This window comes from Salminus brasiliensis, chromosome 7 (assembly GCF_030463535.1).
Source record: "Salminus brasiliensis chromosome 7, fSalBra1.hap2, whole genome shotgun sequence".
In the NCBI taxonomy this organism is placed as follows: Eukaryota; Metazoa; Chordata; class Actinopteri; order Characiformes; family Bryconidae; genus Salminus; species Salminus brasiliensis.
The window spans coordinates 17,631,303-17,645,429 of record NC_132884.1 but is presented as its reverse complement, the minus strand read 5'-3'; the positions used below and the strand labels follow the sequence as shown (position 1 = coordinate 17,645,429).

Below are 14,127 nucleotides of genomic sequence, written 5' to 3'. Positions count from 1 at the left end.
TTCCTTATGTTTGAAGTAGAGTGCTTTCTGCCAGACTGACAGATTAAAAACACAGAAACATAAAAATGAAAAGCCTTTGTGAGGCTTAGTGCAGAATGTTTTCACTCCATGTTTCATAAAAGCAGAGGGTATTTAAAGAAAAAGAGACAATTGAAGCCATATGGATCATCACAGCTCTTTGTCCTATAGCAAAGTGAAAACATCCTCTGTGATCGGAACACACATGCAGTTTATACACTACATTACAGAATAAGATGATGAGAGGAGAGATGATAAGAGAAGGGAAAAGAAGAGAAAAGAAGATGATGAGAAAAAAAGAGAAGAGGAGCGAATAGAGAAGAAAAGAGAAGAGAAGATGAGGAGAGGAGAGGAGAGGAGAGAAAAGGAGAGGAGAAGAGGACAGAGGAGAGGAGAGAAAAGGAGAGGAGAGGAGAGGAAAGGAGAGAAAAGGAGATGAGACGAGAACAGAGGAGAAGATTTGGAGAGGAGAGAACAGACAATGAGGAGAAGAGAAGTGAAGAGAAGAGAAGATGAGGAGAGGAGAGAACAGAAAATGAGAGAAGAGAAGAGAAGAGAAAAGAAGAGAAGAGAAGAGAAGAGAAGAGAGAAGGGTAAAGAAGAGATTAGATGATGAGGAGAAGAGAAAACAAGACAAGAGAAGAAAAGAGAAGAGATAATGGGAAAGAAGAGAAGATGAGGAGAGGAGATTGGGAGAAGAGAAGAGATGAGAGGAGAAGAGAGGAGAAGAGAAGAGAAGATGAGGAGAGGGGAGGAGAAAAGAGAGAAGAGAAGATGAGGAGAGGGGAGGAGAAAAGAGAGAAGAGAAGATGAGGAGAGGGGAGGAGAGAAGAGAAGAAAAGAGATGTGAGGAGAAGAGAAGAGAAGAGAAGAGAAGAGAGGAGAGGAGAAGAGAAGAGAAGATGAGAAGAGGGGAGGAGAGAAGAGAAGAACAGAGAAGAGAACAGAGGAGAGGAGAGAACAGAAAATGAGGAGAGGAGATGAGAAGAGAAGAGAAGATAAAGAGTAGAGAGGAAAAGAGAAGTTGAGGAGAGGAGAGGAGAATAAGAGGGAAGGAGAGAAGAGGAGAGGAGAGGAGAGAAGAGAAGTTGAGGAGAGGAAAATAAAAGGAAAAACTGACAATTGTCTTGCTTCTTCATCCTGTCAGGAACTATATTCATTCATATTGTGCACTAAACAACATAATGTATTTCATGCACTTGTAAATGTGTAAATAAATTCTACATCAATAATATATATTACAGCAACACGGTTATTGCCAAAAGTAAGTAAAGAGAAATACAAAAAAAGGATTTCAATGATTTAATTTATTGCAGCACTTCTCACTCTTACTCAACATGGCTGACCTGAGTCAGCTGCTCAGTGATGTTAGCCACAAGCCACAAGAGCTGAACACACACTCAGCACGTAAAAAACACTGATAAAGGAGAGGATAGGGATGACTGGGAGGACAGTGAAGGAGAGAGGGAGGAATGGGGGAAATGTACAGAAGAAAAGCTGGGAAAAGACTGTTGTTCGGCTGTGTGGATGGTTGCTTGGTAACGCTGAGGGAGATTTACACATCCTGCTCTTGTGAAGAGTGGACGGATGCTGACAGCTGGTGCAAGCTTACCAGTGCCAAGGCTGTGAATTCACAACCACAAACGCTCAGAGTGAATGGGGTAGGGAAACAGGCAGCATGTAACAGAGGGAGTCTTTATGCTCTCTATACGGAAGGTAATGAAAGCAGGGTTCATCAAAAGCCCAATACTTACACTTCACTGCCCCTAAATTGATTTACTGCTTTACTTGACTGGTTTTTAGTTAAAAACTAAGAGAAGAGGAGAGGAGAAGTGAAGGGAAGATAAGAGAAGCTCCATACCTCGGGCAGACCCTGGTGATTGGCCGGTTTCTTGGAACAGAGGGCCATCTCACAGTGCAGAAAGAGCAATGAGACGTTGAAGTTTGACCTGAAGTTGAAGCTGAAGCGCTTTCTGTCCATCTGAGCGTGCGGCACTGGGAAGTCCACTTTCTGAGGGTAGTACAGCACCGAGTCATCAGTCGGACAGATGTTCTCTATGATCACATAGTCAGACGACACCAAGGGGTTGGAGTTCGAGGAGATAAAGCATGTCTGGATCACGAAGCCCAGATCAGGATCTGCCTTGGTGGCTAAAATCTGCAGACAGACAGACAGAGAGAAAAAGATGGAGAGAGATGATGTTGAAGCACCATGAAGATGATTGAAAATGTTCCGCTGACAGAGGGAATATGGCGTTATTTTGGTGAGAGTGAGAAGAGAGGAAGATTCATTAACTGAGGGCAGTTTTGCACTCATTCGATGGAGCAGTTGTGTTTCGCTCACAAATACTAAATCACAATGTTCTTCTCAGAGCTAGAGCTGAAACTCTCAAACTGTCAGTCTGGAAGGGTTACCCTTGTACAACCATACACACACACTCTCTCTCTCTCTCTCTCTCTCTCTCTCTCTCTCTCAACACAATCTCTCTTGGGCATTTGTTCAAATCAAAAACTATGAGCTCCTCAGGGACTGTTCATTTGTTTTAGCAATGCTAACAGACTGACAGAACATTCTGAGAGAGCTCCCGTCCAAGAAACACATTTCTGAAGTGAGATTTCTTCACCATTTACATATCAAAGAGACTTTCCATCACAAGACCACTAGGCACTCCCACACCCCCAAAGAAATCTTTCTAATCCTCCACATTGTAAGTAACCTGACGGCCAACACATTCTGAGTTCACTGGACTCTAATATTAAGTCAAAGCAACACTAAAATAGCAGCTTCAAAGTCACTGTGATGCTCCACTGACCTGTAATAGGGAGAACAGCACCACTATTGTATAGTTTGTATAGTGTGTGTAGTATGGGTATAGTGTGCATATAGTGTGCGTAGTGTATGTATAGTGTGTATAGTGTATGTATAATATGTGTTTAGTGTATGAATAGTGTGTAGAATGTGTGTATAGTGTATGTGTATGTAAGTGTGTATATAGTGTGTGTATAGTGTATGTATAGTGTGTATATAATGTGTGTATAGTGTATGAATAGTGTGTGTAGAATGTGTGTATAGTGTGTGTTTAGTGTATATATAATGTGTGTATACTGTATAGCAGTAGGTAATGTGTTTTTACTACTGTAAGAGACGATGCACCTAGGTTTTTCACTCACCTTTACACCTGTGTAATGTGACTTAAGAACGTAATTTGATTTGATTTTAACTCCTTTTGAGCACCTTATGCGTCTTGCATTATTTAAAATAGCTCAGTAAAATCTAAATATTAACTGTAATATTTAATTTAATAAAAAAATATTTTTTAGTTTTATTTAAATCCAGGCAGATAGAAAATCAGAATAAATAGTTCCACAAAAACAACAAAACAAACTACAGCTCCCCTACCCCTCCAGTGTGTCATTTTACATGCATTTAAAATCCAAATAATTTAAAATGGAAAACCATATTCAACTCAAATTTCACTCTAAAACTTCACCATTTCTCCCTGCACTAAGAATGCAGTACAGAAGTACTTGATTTGAGATGCAGGCTAAATAACTGCACATCTGTTTTTTCAGTGCCACATCCTTGCCAGGGCTGTCAAAAACTTTGCCCATCTGATTCTGCTAAAGCATGCACAAATACACTTGCGAGTGCACACACACACACACACACACACACACACACAGTCTATTAACACCAGCCACAGACAAAAAAACATCACATCCCATTTCCTCTACATTTCTCTGCCCAAGGCAGTTACACTGTAGCCAAAGTATCTGGTGCGCACACAAGTTCCTGACACACGCACAACAGCACTTATGACACATGGATAATGTAAGCTATGACTTAGGGGTCAAGAGGGATCATGAGAGGTCATGGGATAGAGCGTTTCAGGCCAGGGTGGCCCTGCATGACGTTTCGACTGGGTTTTACAAGCTGACGGACCTCAAAGCTCTATGTGACCTGCTGGCTCAGTGTCCGCAAAGCTCAAGCAGGTCCACGTCCGACTCTGACATAAATCACTGCTTCAAAGAAATGAAACATGCCAGCCCTCAGCCACTGCACTGTACTGCCCCTGTGCTCGTGTTTTTATTGGCCTAGTGGTCAGGCCTTGAGTAAGGAAAAAACTTCAAGGGGCCGAAAAAGGACACAGCAGTGTTTCATAAGAATGCTAACAATAGCTAAAAATACAGCTGCTCATGAATAACTCTGGATTTAACAAATGGGCTCACATTATAGATTTTGACAATACAGGAAATAACATAGCTGATCATCCAAAGCTTAGAAAAACTTAAGAAGAACACTCTTGTTATAACTAAACACACTCTATGGACAAAACTTTCGGGACACTCTTTCATTATTTCTTCTAAAATAAAAGGGTATTAAAAAAAGAGTTGGAGTAGCTGTCTCTACTGCCCAGAATGAATTTCTACTATATTTTAGAGTATTGCTGTCAGGATTCGAACGTATTCAGCGACAAGAGTGGTAGTGAGGTCTGGATGTTGGATGATCACCACCCCACCTCATCCCCATTACATGGAATGGTTTGGGGCTTTATACCCCTATAGCTCATGCCTGGTATTAGGTGCCAATAGGTTCATGCTTATCTACTCCAAAGAGTCCTATTATATTGGCAATATTTCTCTACAGGGACTTGACAAGCTGTGTCAGCAATGGGTGCAACCTAAAGTAGCTGAATGCAATCATTAGTAGGGGTGTCATACACCTCTGTTGAACATGCAGTGTGGCGATAATATAACATAGCTGCTCATGTGCATCTTTACAAAAGTACACTCATTAGACATGCTAACAAAATAGCTGAAAATAGAGCTGGATATTCATAGAACTTAACACAGCTAACAATATAGCTGCTTATCTATTACATAGTATATATTACAAGCACTCATTCGACATGCCAACATGGTATAGCTGAAATATAGCTGGCCAAATATATAGATATAGTAAGTTAAAATGATTTGCTACACTAAAAACTCATTTTTACAAAAACTTGAATCTTCTCAAAGTCCCTAGTGACTAGGTCTGCTTCGATTTCCTAGCTGTTTGCAATGCAAAGGTTAATGATACATCAAGGCTTGGTTGCATCCTACAAAAAGTCGGTCCAATATCCACCATGTCTGTTTGAAAAGGGACAGTGCTCATGATGTGCATGTCTGACAAGCACAACCATTGAAGGTCACAGCCTTGTAAATGAGACATAACCAAAGATGGGGTGCTAGCTTTCCTTATGGGCTGTGATCAAGCATCTTCCGACCTCCCCCACAGCCTCCAGAGCCGGATGAAAAAAAAAAAAAAAGACATTAAAAAAAGAGGCCCTGACTAGACTAAATGTATACACAGCAGGCTCTGGGCTTATTTGACAGGGGTGACACACTTATCCAGGCAAAATCACTCAAAAACATCTAACTAGTCCTCTCAACACATCTGTGTTTGACAGACCATCTACATTAGACCAGCATGCCTGTGACAGAGTAAGCCTTGTCTGATGAATAAAATGAAAGCAATAAAGAATGAGAGGCCAATGTGAGCTTTGTACCTGGGGTGGTTCTGGCGACATTAATTGCCGGGTTTAAATCTTTGCCTTCTTAGTAAAATCCCTAAAGAGTTCATATTCCAGCATTTGCATGGCTTCATGTTTCAAAAACGTCTTTAACAGTGTTTACAGTTGCAATCTGAATGATGTGACCCTCACCACATATTAGGTTTATTTTACAAACTTTCAGCTGTTTGCAATAAACCAAACAAAGAGCAATCAATCAAACAAGAGCAATTTAAATATCTCAACACAACAAATAGAAGTGCTTTCTCCACATTTAACACAAAATACCACTTTTAATAACAACTGCAGTCTCAGACTTATTAAACTCCTTCATTACAAGTCTTTAGAACTTAGTAGAGACCCTTCTGTTGTTCTCACCTGCTACAAATGCAATGCATAGCTGACACCTGGCAGCGTTTCTGAGGAATCTTAGCCCATTCCTCATGGGCAGTGGTCTCCAGTTCACTAATATTCTGGAGTTTGTGTGGTTAAACTGCCTGCCCACAATAGATTTTCTATGGGGTTTATGTCAAGCTACTGTGAATCTTCCAAGACTTCTTCTGAAACCAAGCCTTGCTGGACTTATGCTTGGAGGTATGCTTGGGATCATTACCATGTCACAAGGTCCAGTGACGCTCAAGCTTCAGCTTCCTCACAGAGGTCATGACGTTTTCTCCCGGAATTTCCTGATACTTGAGTGCAAGAGAAAGCAAAGCTGCCCAGAGCATCACCAAGCCACTGCTATGCTTCACTGTAAGCAGGGTACACTTCAGTCTTGCTCCTCCAAACATACCACTGATCCATAGGCCCAAAAAGTTCAATCCAAAGAGGCTCTGAAGAAATTGTGGAAAGTTCTGTTCTGTGAACTTTCCGGAACCTACGGATCATCAATATGTCTGGGGGTGGCTCGGTGATGCTTTGCTGCTTTGGTTCCTCTGGCCCTGGAAACCTGTAGCATGTTCAGGGCAAGATTTAATCAATCAACTATCAGGAAATCCTGTGAGAAAACGTCACAATTTCTGTGAGGAAGCGGAATATCTGATATTGGCCAGATGTGTGCTGATATAAAGAACCCTGGTCTGAATGCTGGAATTTCACTATAACCTTTGCATCCCCAGTTATACCTCGACGTAGATGGGCTTGTTCTCGGAGATGGTGAATAAGGACTGTGGTGTTGGGTAGCGGAACAGGTTGGTGTTATACAGCTCCATGCTGAACGTCACGTTATCCACCGGCTCCTTGGGCAACCCGCCAAACCCTGGCCTGTGAGAATCACCCGCAGCATTCTGGCCTTTACGGTATGTACAGTTAAACTGAAAGAGAGAGAGAGAGAGAGAGAGAGAGAGAGAGAGAGAGAGAGAGAGAGAGAGAGAGAGAGAGAATATAAACAACTTCGGACACCAGGGCTGTTTAAAGGGCTAAAGCATGTTAACTATTTATCTACAGTGAGAGAGACAGAGAGCGAGAGAGAGAGAGAGAGAGAGAGAGAGAGAGAGAGAGAGAAAGCGAGAGAGAGGACTTTGAAGTCAGAAAAGAAAACGTGGCAGTGTTCCAGTAAACCAGTGGATCAGGTCATAAGGAGTTCAGAAAACAGACGTGGTGAGGAGATGGAGAGCTCTTTACTGATCCGCCTTTACAATCACTGAGGGAGTCTGGGAGATGTAGTCTCAAGGCTGAAATTCTCCAGGCAGCCCTCAGACATTTATACATCAACAAGCACGTTCGCTCAGCAATGTGAGCACGGCTGACTCTGGTGTACAACCAACCTTGCGTGACAATATAACTTCACCTGAATTACATGGACAGTGACCTTTTATAGTCTCAACTATAAGATCATGACAGCTGAAGGTTGGGCAAAGTTTTTAGCAATATCTCAGTGCATAATTCACTCCTGAGTCGCCACTCTAATGTTGTACCAAGATAGTAGAGCGATGTGCAGTCTCCAGTGCAGGCCTTTCTGGGACGTTTGGATCTCCTGGGGAAGCCACATCTCCAAACTCAAGATCTTCATCATCAAGGGGCCAGCCACTGCCATCTTTGACCTCTGATTGGCTGATTATAACCTGTCAATCAGAAAGATATGTAAGATAAGACACTTTATTTTCCAAAAGGTTGTAGACACCCCTTCTATTTAGTGAAATATATACGATCTAGGGCTGTGTATTGGCAAGAACCTGGCGATATAATATGTTTCACAATACAGAGGTTAAGATTTAATATTTAGCCATTTTTTAATCAAATTTTAGGAAAATTGCACCATCATATGCATAATACTTCAGAATCAGAACAGCGGGAGTACAACACTGCTCTCTAGTGGTCAGGGTTTAAACACAACACAGAATGAACCACTGTCTGCCACCAAGCTTTAGATGTATACTATTACTATTTAGATGTATACAAACTGATTCTGTGTTTTGAGAATCTATACAGTATTGCTAAACTAATATCACAATACATCGATATATCAATATTTTCTTACACCCCTAATATAACCAGAATAGCAAAATGAGCCCAATAAATATACACTTTCAAAAGTTAACGCCTTACCTTTTGTGCATACCTGAAGCGTTAAAATTGCTCAGCTACTGCTGGGTGTGTCCACCAGCAATTTTAATTAAATTTGGAGGGTAAAAATACTGACCCAGTCTTAAAAGCATTATTCCACTGTGGATGCAAGAGAGATCACCTTGCTGACTGTTGGTAGCGTCATTACAGATCTTCAGTAGGAACCAAAGTCAGCGTAGTTTATTCTCAGCAACGGCTTTGAATTACTCACTAGCATGAACCTAATGTATACATCTGTAGTTATGAGAATATGGTGCATTAATGTGCTCTTATACTCTCAGGTAATTTATTAGTGTAATCCTGATAATTTCTCAAGACATCAGTCAACAACATGAATTGCTTCATGTTCAATGCTCAGACCTACAGTGACCCCCTGTATGTTTGTGTATCTGTGTCTTTGAGAGACAGAGAGACACAGAGAGCGAGAGAGAGAGCCTGCCAAAGGCCAGCAGAAACAGATGAGCTGGAATTCAGACGTGGGAATGCTCAGCAGTTTCAACAGCGCTGGTCCCAGGATGGATCCACCAAGCATACTTTTCATTTCTGAACTCAGCAAGAAGGCCACACACCATAACAGAGGGAAGCACCCCTCGGCACCAAGCGCTGGCTGTATACCAGATCAGAGGTGAAGGAGTGAACGCCTGAGAACATTGCTTAATCTAGGTGAAATGGCGACACTGACGTCTGTGCCGTGTTCTTGCCAGTTTCCGTCATTGTCCAAGACCTTTCGGACAGTTCTCAGCTCCAATCAAAGCCAAATCTTTGCTCCGACCGTGCAGGTCACAATTTTCTAATTGCCCCTGAGAGCCTTACATCCACAACAAAGCAGGAACAGTTGGGAGATCGCCCAGCTCTTTAATGGACTGGGGCTAAAACGCGCTGTATCGAATTTCCTCCACAAATTATCGAAGGAGATCAGCAAGGAAGTGACTCATCCGTGCTGGGTGAGAACAAACAGACTGGAGCAAAACACTGATAGAGTCACATGGGGCAGTCAGCCTCAGCTGACCCTCAATCAGCTCTGCTTAACAATGGAGAGATCACAGCACACGACATATGGACAACATATGGACTGTACAGTGTAGCTTATTTTTATACTATTGGCCACATTAAAATATAATAAAAATATTAAAAGGACGAAATAACAAGGGGTGCAACAGTTATTTGAAAGATTAGACAATATAAAGCATTAGAAATGAAAAAAAAGGGATTGATCACTATTTTACCATTTTTTCAACACCTACAGAAAAACTGTGAAGGCACATGTAGGTTTACTGATAATTTTAGACAAGGAATAGGTTTGCATTGTAGTCAACACAGTAAGTTGTTGCCTAGGCTTAGTCATGGATGACCAGTAATTATTCTCATTCTCTGGTCTTCCTTTGCATACCATCGGGCCCTGCAATTGGTCCAGAATGCACTGGCACATGTTGCCGACCCAACTCCACTGCTGCGTTCTCTACATTGGCTATCTGTAGCTGCTGCCCGCATCAGTTTCAAAACCCTGACGCTGGCCTACGAAGCCAAGACTGGACCATCCCCTCCATACTTGATGGCAATGGTCAAAAGCCTGATCTGTAGCAAGAGCCCTTCCAGCTTCAAGTACGGCTCGGCTTGACCCACCCTCCTTTAAGATCCACGGAAGACAAGTGTCCGGGCTTTTTTCTGTCCTGCACCGAAGAGGTGGATTGAGCCTCCCCTGGGTGTCTGAACAGCAGAGTCTTTAAACGGAGTCTCCTTTATCCAGGACCCTCCTTATCCAGGAGAACTTAGGCAAAGTGTAGTAGTGTATGTTGAGTACTGTGTGTCTGGGTCTCCATATTGACTTTTTTGTGTTTAGCAGTATCTAAGCCTAGAGGTATCTTTTGGATCCTAGTCTATACAAACTAGCTAAGGGTATTTGTGAGTAGGTTTCTAAGGTAAGTTTTTATAGAAATCCCAGTAAACTACTTATATATATATATATATATATATATATATATATATATATATATATATATATATATATATATATATATATATATATATAAATTACATTACTGAGTTTATTATGGAGAGGTTTGATACATGGATGCAAATCCCTATATAAGCATAAACATTTAGAGCAAAATGGGGGTAAAATTACAAAAAATAAAAGAAGTGAGCCCAAACTTTTGATGCAGGACGTTTTGCAGACACTAATCGCTATGCACTGAAAGTATTTCAGCATACTCACTGAATTGATGTAGAGGACAACTGGGCTTGAATGGAAAGGGTACTTGGTGGTTTGACAGCCAGTAAGAGGAGTCTCCAGTGTGTAGTGGGTGGAGTTTGAAGTAGCTTTGCATCGTGGGTCCTGCAGGGTTATGTTGGCTTTACTGAAGCCGTTTGCCTAAAACAAAAATTCCAGAAAGACATCATTTACAAGTTGCACGCAGTAACGCAAGATGACCACTCTTTCATGTGCATCTAATTCCTGATCCTTGCAGTCAAACGTTTTTCTACATTATTTGTTTCAGTGATTTCTGAGCTTCAGAGAAGGACTCCAGATTCAATCTAAATGTGCTCGCACCATAAAACCGACCAATAAATAAAGTTCCGCACTCTGGCCCTTTCCTTCGCACAGCGAGTGTGAGAGACGTGGTGTATTTCAAAATCAAACAACAAATGCTGTGTTCCCAGAAACAAATAAAAACTGCAAGAGGTTCCAACTTTGACCAGAAGCAGTTTGATTGCAGAGTGGATGACGTGTGTGTGTCTGAAGTGGTCGTCTACCGCAATCTCACTGGTTTTACAAGGCCTGACTTCATGGAGAAGGTCACACACACAGATTGGCACAAACATACACATAATGTCTGGGAATATTCACACGGTTTTGCGCGTGTGGAAAAAAGCGTATCAGTGTCCACTTGCAAAAGACATCTTCCGGCCTTATGTTTCCCTTTACCCTGACTGAGTTAAGTGACAGGGAAACCTCTTCAGGGAAACTGAAGTGGAAAGTAAAAGGAATCAGTAAATAGGAATGTAAAGAGTTTTTGGTCCACGGCTTTAAAATGATCACATAAGCTTTTTACATAAACTCGTACCGTGTTTAATACAATCCCTTTCACTTAACCCTTTAAGCTTCAAGTATGGCTCGGCTCGACCCGCCATTCCTTAAGATCCATGGAAGACAAGAGTTCAGGCGTTTTTCTGTCCTGGGACCGAAGTGGTGGAACACACTGGACCCCTGGGTGTCCGAACAGCAGAGTCGTTCGCTCTACCTTCAAACGCAGACTGAAGTCTCATCTCTTCAGAGAATACTTGGGTCAAGTGTAGAGTATTATGGTCTAATTATTGACTTGTGTTTAGTAGTGTCTAAACTTAGAGGTATCTTTGAATTTTAAGTCTATTCAAACTAGCTGAGGTTTTTCTTGAGTAAATGGTGAAGCATTTTTGTAGGTCGCTCTGGAGTGTCTGCTAAATGCTATAAATGTAAAGTAATGTAAAATGCAAGGGCCTTTATCTGAAATGCACTGCACCTCTTTAACCTTTGTGGACAATTTTTTACTGTTTAACTGTTACTTTTCAATGAAGTATCTGTAAAGATATCTATTTGCTAATTATTTCAGTATATTCATCCTTGTTTGATGTTATCAAAATATCTTTTTTTCTTTATATGAAGAGTAGATTTTGTCAATTTAATGATTATTTACATTGTTGTATGTATTTAAAAGTATTGGGACAGCTGTTTACTTCCTGTTTCTTCTGAATTCAAGGACATTAATAAGAGTTCATCCTTCAGGCTTTTGATGCAGTATCTGTCTCTACTGTCCAGGGATGGGTTTCTTCTAGATTTTAGAGCACTGTTGTGAGGATTTGCTTGCATTCAGCTACAAGAGCATTAGTGAGGTCAGAATGTTGGATGATCACCACCTCACCTCATCCCCGACTCCCCAACACATCCCAAATGTATTGGATGAAGCACCATCCGGGGGGGCTTTATACCCCTCTATAGCCCACACCTGCCATTAGGCATGGTGCCAACAGGTTCATGTTCAGCTGCTCCTTAGAGTCATATTCTATTAGCGATACTTCTCTACATGGACTAGACAAGCTGTGTGGGGACTACACAAGTGGTGGCTCAGCAGTTAGAGCTCCGGGATATTGATGACAGGGTTGTGGGTTCAATACCCAGGCTCGGCAAGCTGCCACTTCACCCTCTCTGCTGTCTGGGTGCTGCAGCAATGGCTGCCCACCACTCCAGCACATGCTCACTGTCCACTGTGTGTGTTTCACTGGTGTGTATTTGTGTGTTAAATGAACGGATGGGATAAATGCGGAAGCCAAATTCCATCTGTGTCACAAAAAAATGTCACAAATGGTCGATGTGTTTGTCTTGTCTTGTGTGCACTGGCACATCTGTGTCAGCAATAGGTACTTCTTAAAGTCTCTGAATGAGCTCATTTGAATGGGTGTCCACAAACATTTGGACATACAGTGTATATTATGTTTTTATCTATCAAACTTTTTATTGTGTTTTCTGGATCCTGGATTAAACAGGTATTACCTGCAGGTTTTCCTTGTCAATGCTGACCACCATCCTTCGTTCCTCACAGCGCACATTCACCCCCTTACTCAGCGTCCCCCGCTGCTCCTCTGGACCCCTTGAATCCTCCACAGAGGTTGGCAAGTATAGGAAGGGCAGGCTGTGCTCCGGGGGTGGGGGGAAATGGAAAGGGAGGCCAGACCGGACAGGAGCGTCTCGGGCACTGGGCTGGGGGAGTGGGTTGGCATTTCGGAGGATGGAGAGCTCTGGGGGAAATATAGAGTCCAGCGGATCCACCTCATCTGGAAATGACAATAGCCACAGTCAGAGCCGGATATTAGTACCTGGAACCTCATGTTCTATTAACCAGATGTCTTGAAGCATCAGGGACAGATTCACAAAAACACCTTACAAGTTTTTTTCCTTTAACTTTATGCTAAATTGTTATCCATCAAATCCATTTTTTTAAATTGATTTTTTCCCCTTTTTCTTCCAATTTGGTACTCCCAATTAACCCAACTATTTGAACCTCCCCTAGCATTAGCAATGCTAGCAACACTAGGAGGGTAAGGACTTAAGCCAGGCAGCCGACTCGCCCAGCTCAACCAAACCAGCTAACAGACGCCTGTGCTGGCCAACATCGCTTAAGGGTGATGAGGGGAGAGAGCGCCGTCTACCCATGCCAACTGTGCTCTCTCGGACTCCGATGACGACAAAGCAGCATGGCTTCGGATTGAAACTCGGGACCCTCGTGCCATAGTGGCAGCGCATTAGACTGCTGTTCCACTCAGAGCAGCCTAAATGTTTTCCTAAAAATGTACAATACAATAGCCTTAAAATAGTTATAGTTTAAATAGTTATATTACTAGAGGTAATGCATACACCTTGCATTTACATACAGGTTTTGGTAATCGGATTCAAGAAAAGCTTGTGTGCGTCCAGCACCTGTTCCTGAACACCTCAGAAGAGAAAGCATTCAACTAAAGTGCACCCACTTACCAATTTTTTTGAGGCGCAGGTTAAAGACGTTGGCCACAGCGGTGTTGGTGTAGGAGGTTATGGGGTTGTAATTGTTGTCCTCCGCCCACTGGATCAGTGCCTGGGCCCCTGCAGGAAGCTTCTGCTTCACAGCTTTAGACACCTGCATTAGTCGCTCTGTGCTTGGGCTTAGGCTAACGCTATCAGACGTCTGAAAACAGAGGGCAGAAACCAAACATTGTATTAACACTAGTACAGCATAGTACACAATAAAATAAAATAATAAATAAAATAACTAAAGTAAAATAAGATAAAATTAAAATAAAATAAAAGTCAAATATGCAGAGATAAATAAAATACAAATAAAATAGAAGTCAAATATATACAGAGATAAATAAAAGAAAAAAAACAATGCATCTTTAATTGAAATGACTTGTATGACAACTGTCAGCTACAATTTTATGAATGTAACGTGTTTATAATGCTGGCCTTGCCAATGGTAGG

At 41.8% G+C, this 14,127-nt stretch overlaps 1 protein-coding gene across 4 annotated transcripts in view; it reads right to left on the bottom strand.

Annotated features, from left to right (window-relative positions):
* tgfbr3 (transforming growth factor, beta receptor III) overlaps nucleotides 1–14,127 on the bottom strand; it is a 138,218-nt gene that overhangs the window by 19,206 nt on the left and 104,885 nt on the right. For all 4 annotated transcript variants that reach the window (XM_072684041.1, XM_072684043.1, XM_072684045.1 and 1 more), the window contains 6 exons: nucleotides 13,645–13,834; nucleotides 12,667–12,947; nucleotides 10,354–10,509; nucleotides 7,490–7,636; nucleotides 6,698–6,886; nucleotides 1,880–2,176 (listed from right to left, as the gene is read on the bottom strand). In XM_072684041.1, the coding sequence (XP_072540142.1) occupies nucleotides 1,880–2,176; nucleotides 6,698–6,886; nucleotides 7,490–7,636; nucleotides 10,354–10,509; nucleotides 12,667–12,947; nucleotides 13,645–13,834 (1,260 nt within the window). The remainder of the gene's footprint in view (nucleotides 1–1,879; nucleotides 2,177–6,697; nucleotides 6,887–7,489; nucleotides 7,637–10,353; nucleotides 10,510–12,666; nucleotides 12,948–13,644; nucleotides 13,835–14,127) is intronic.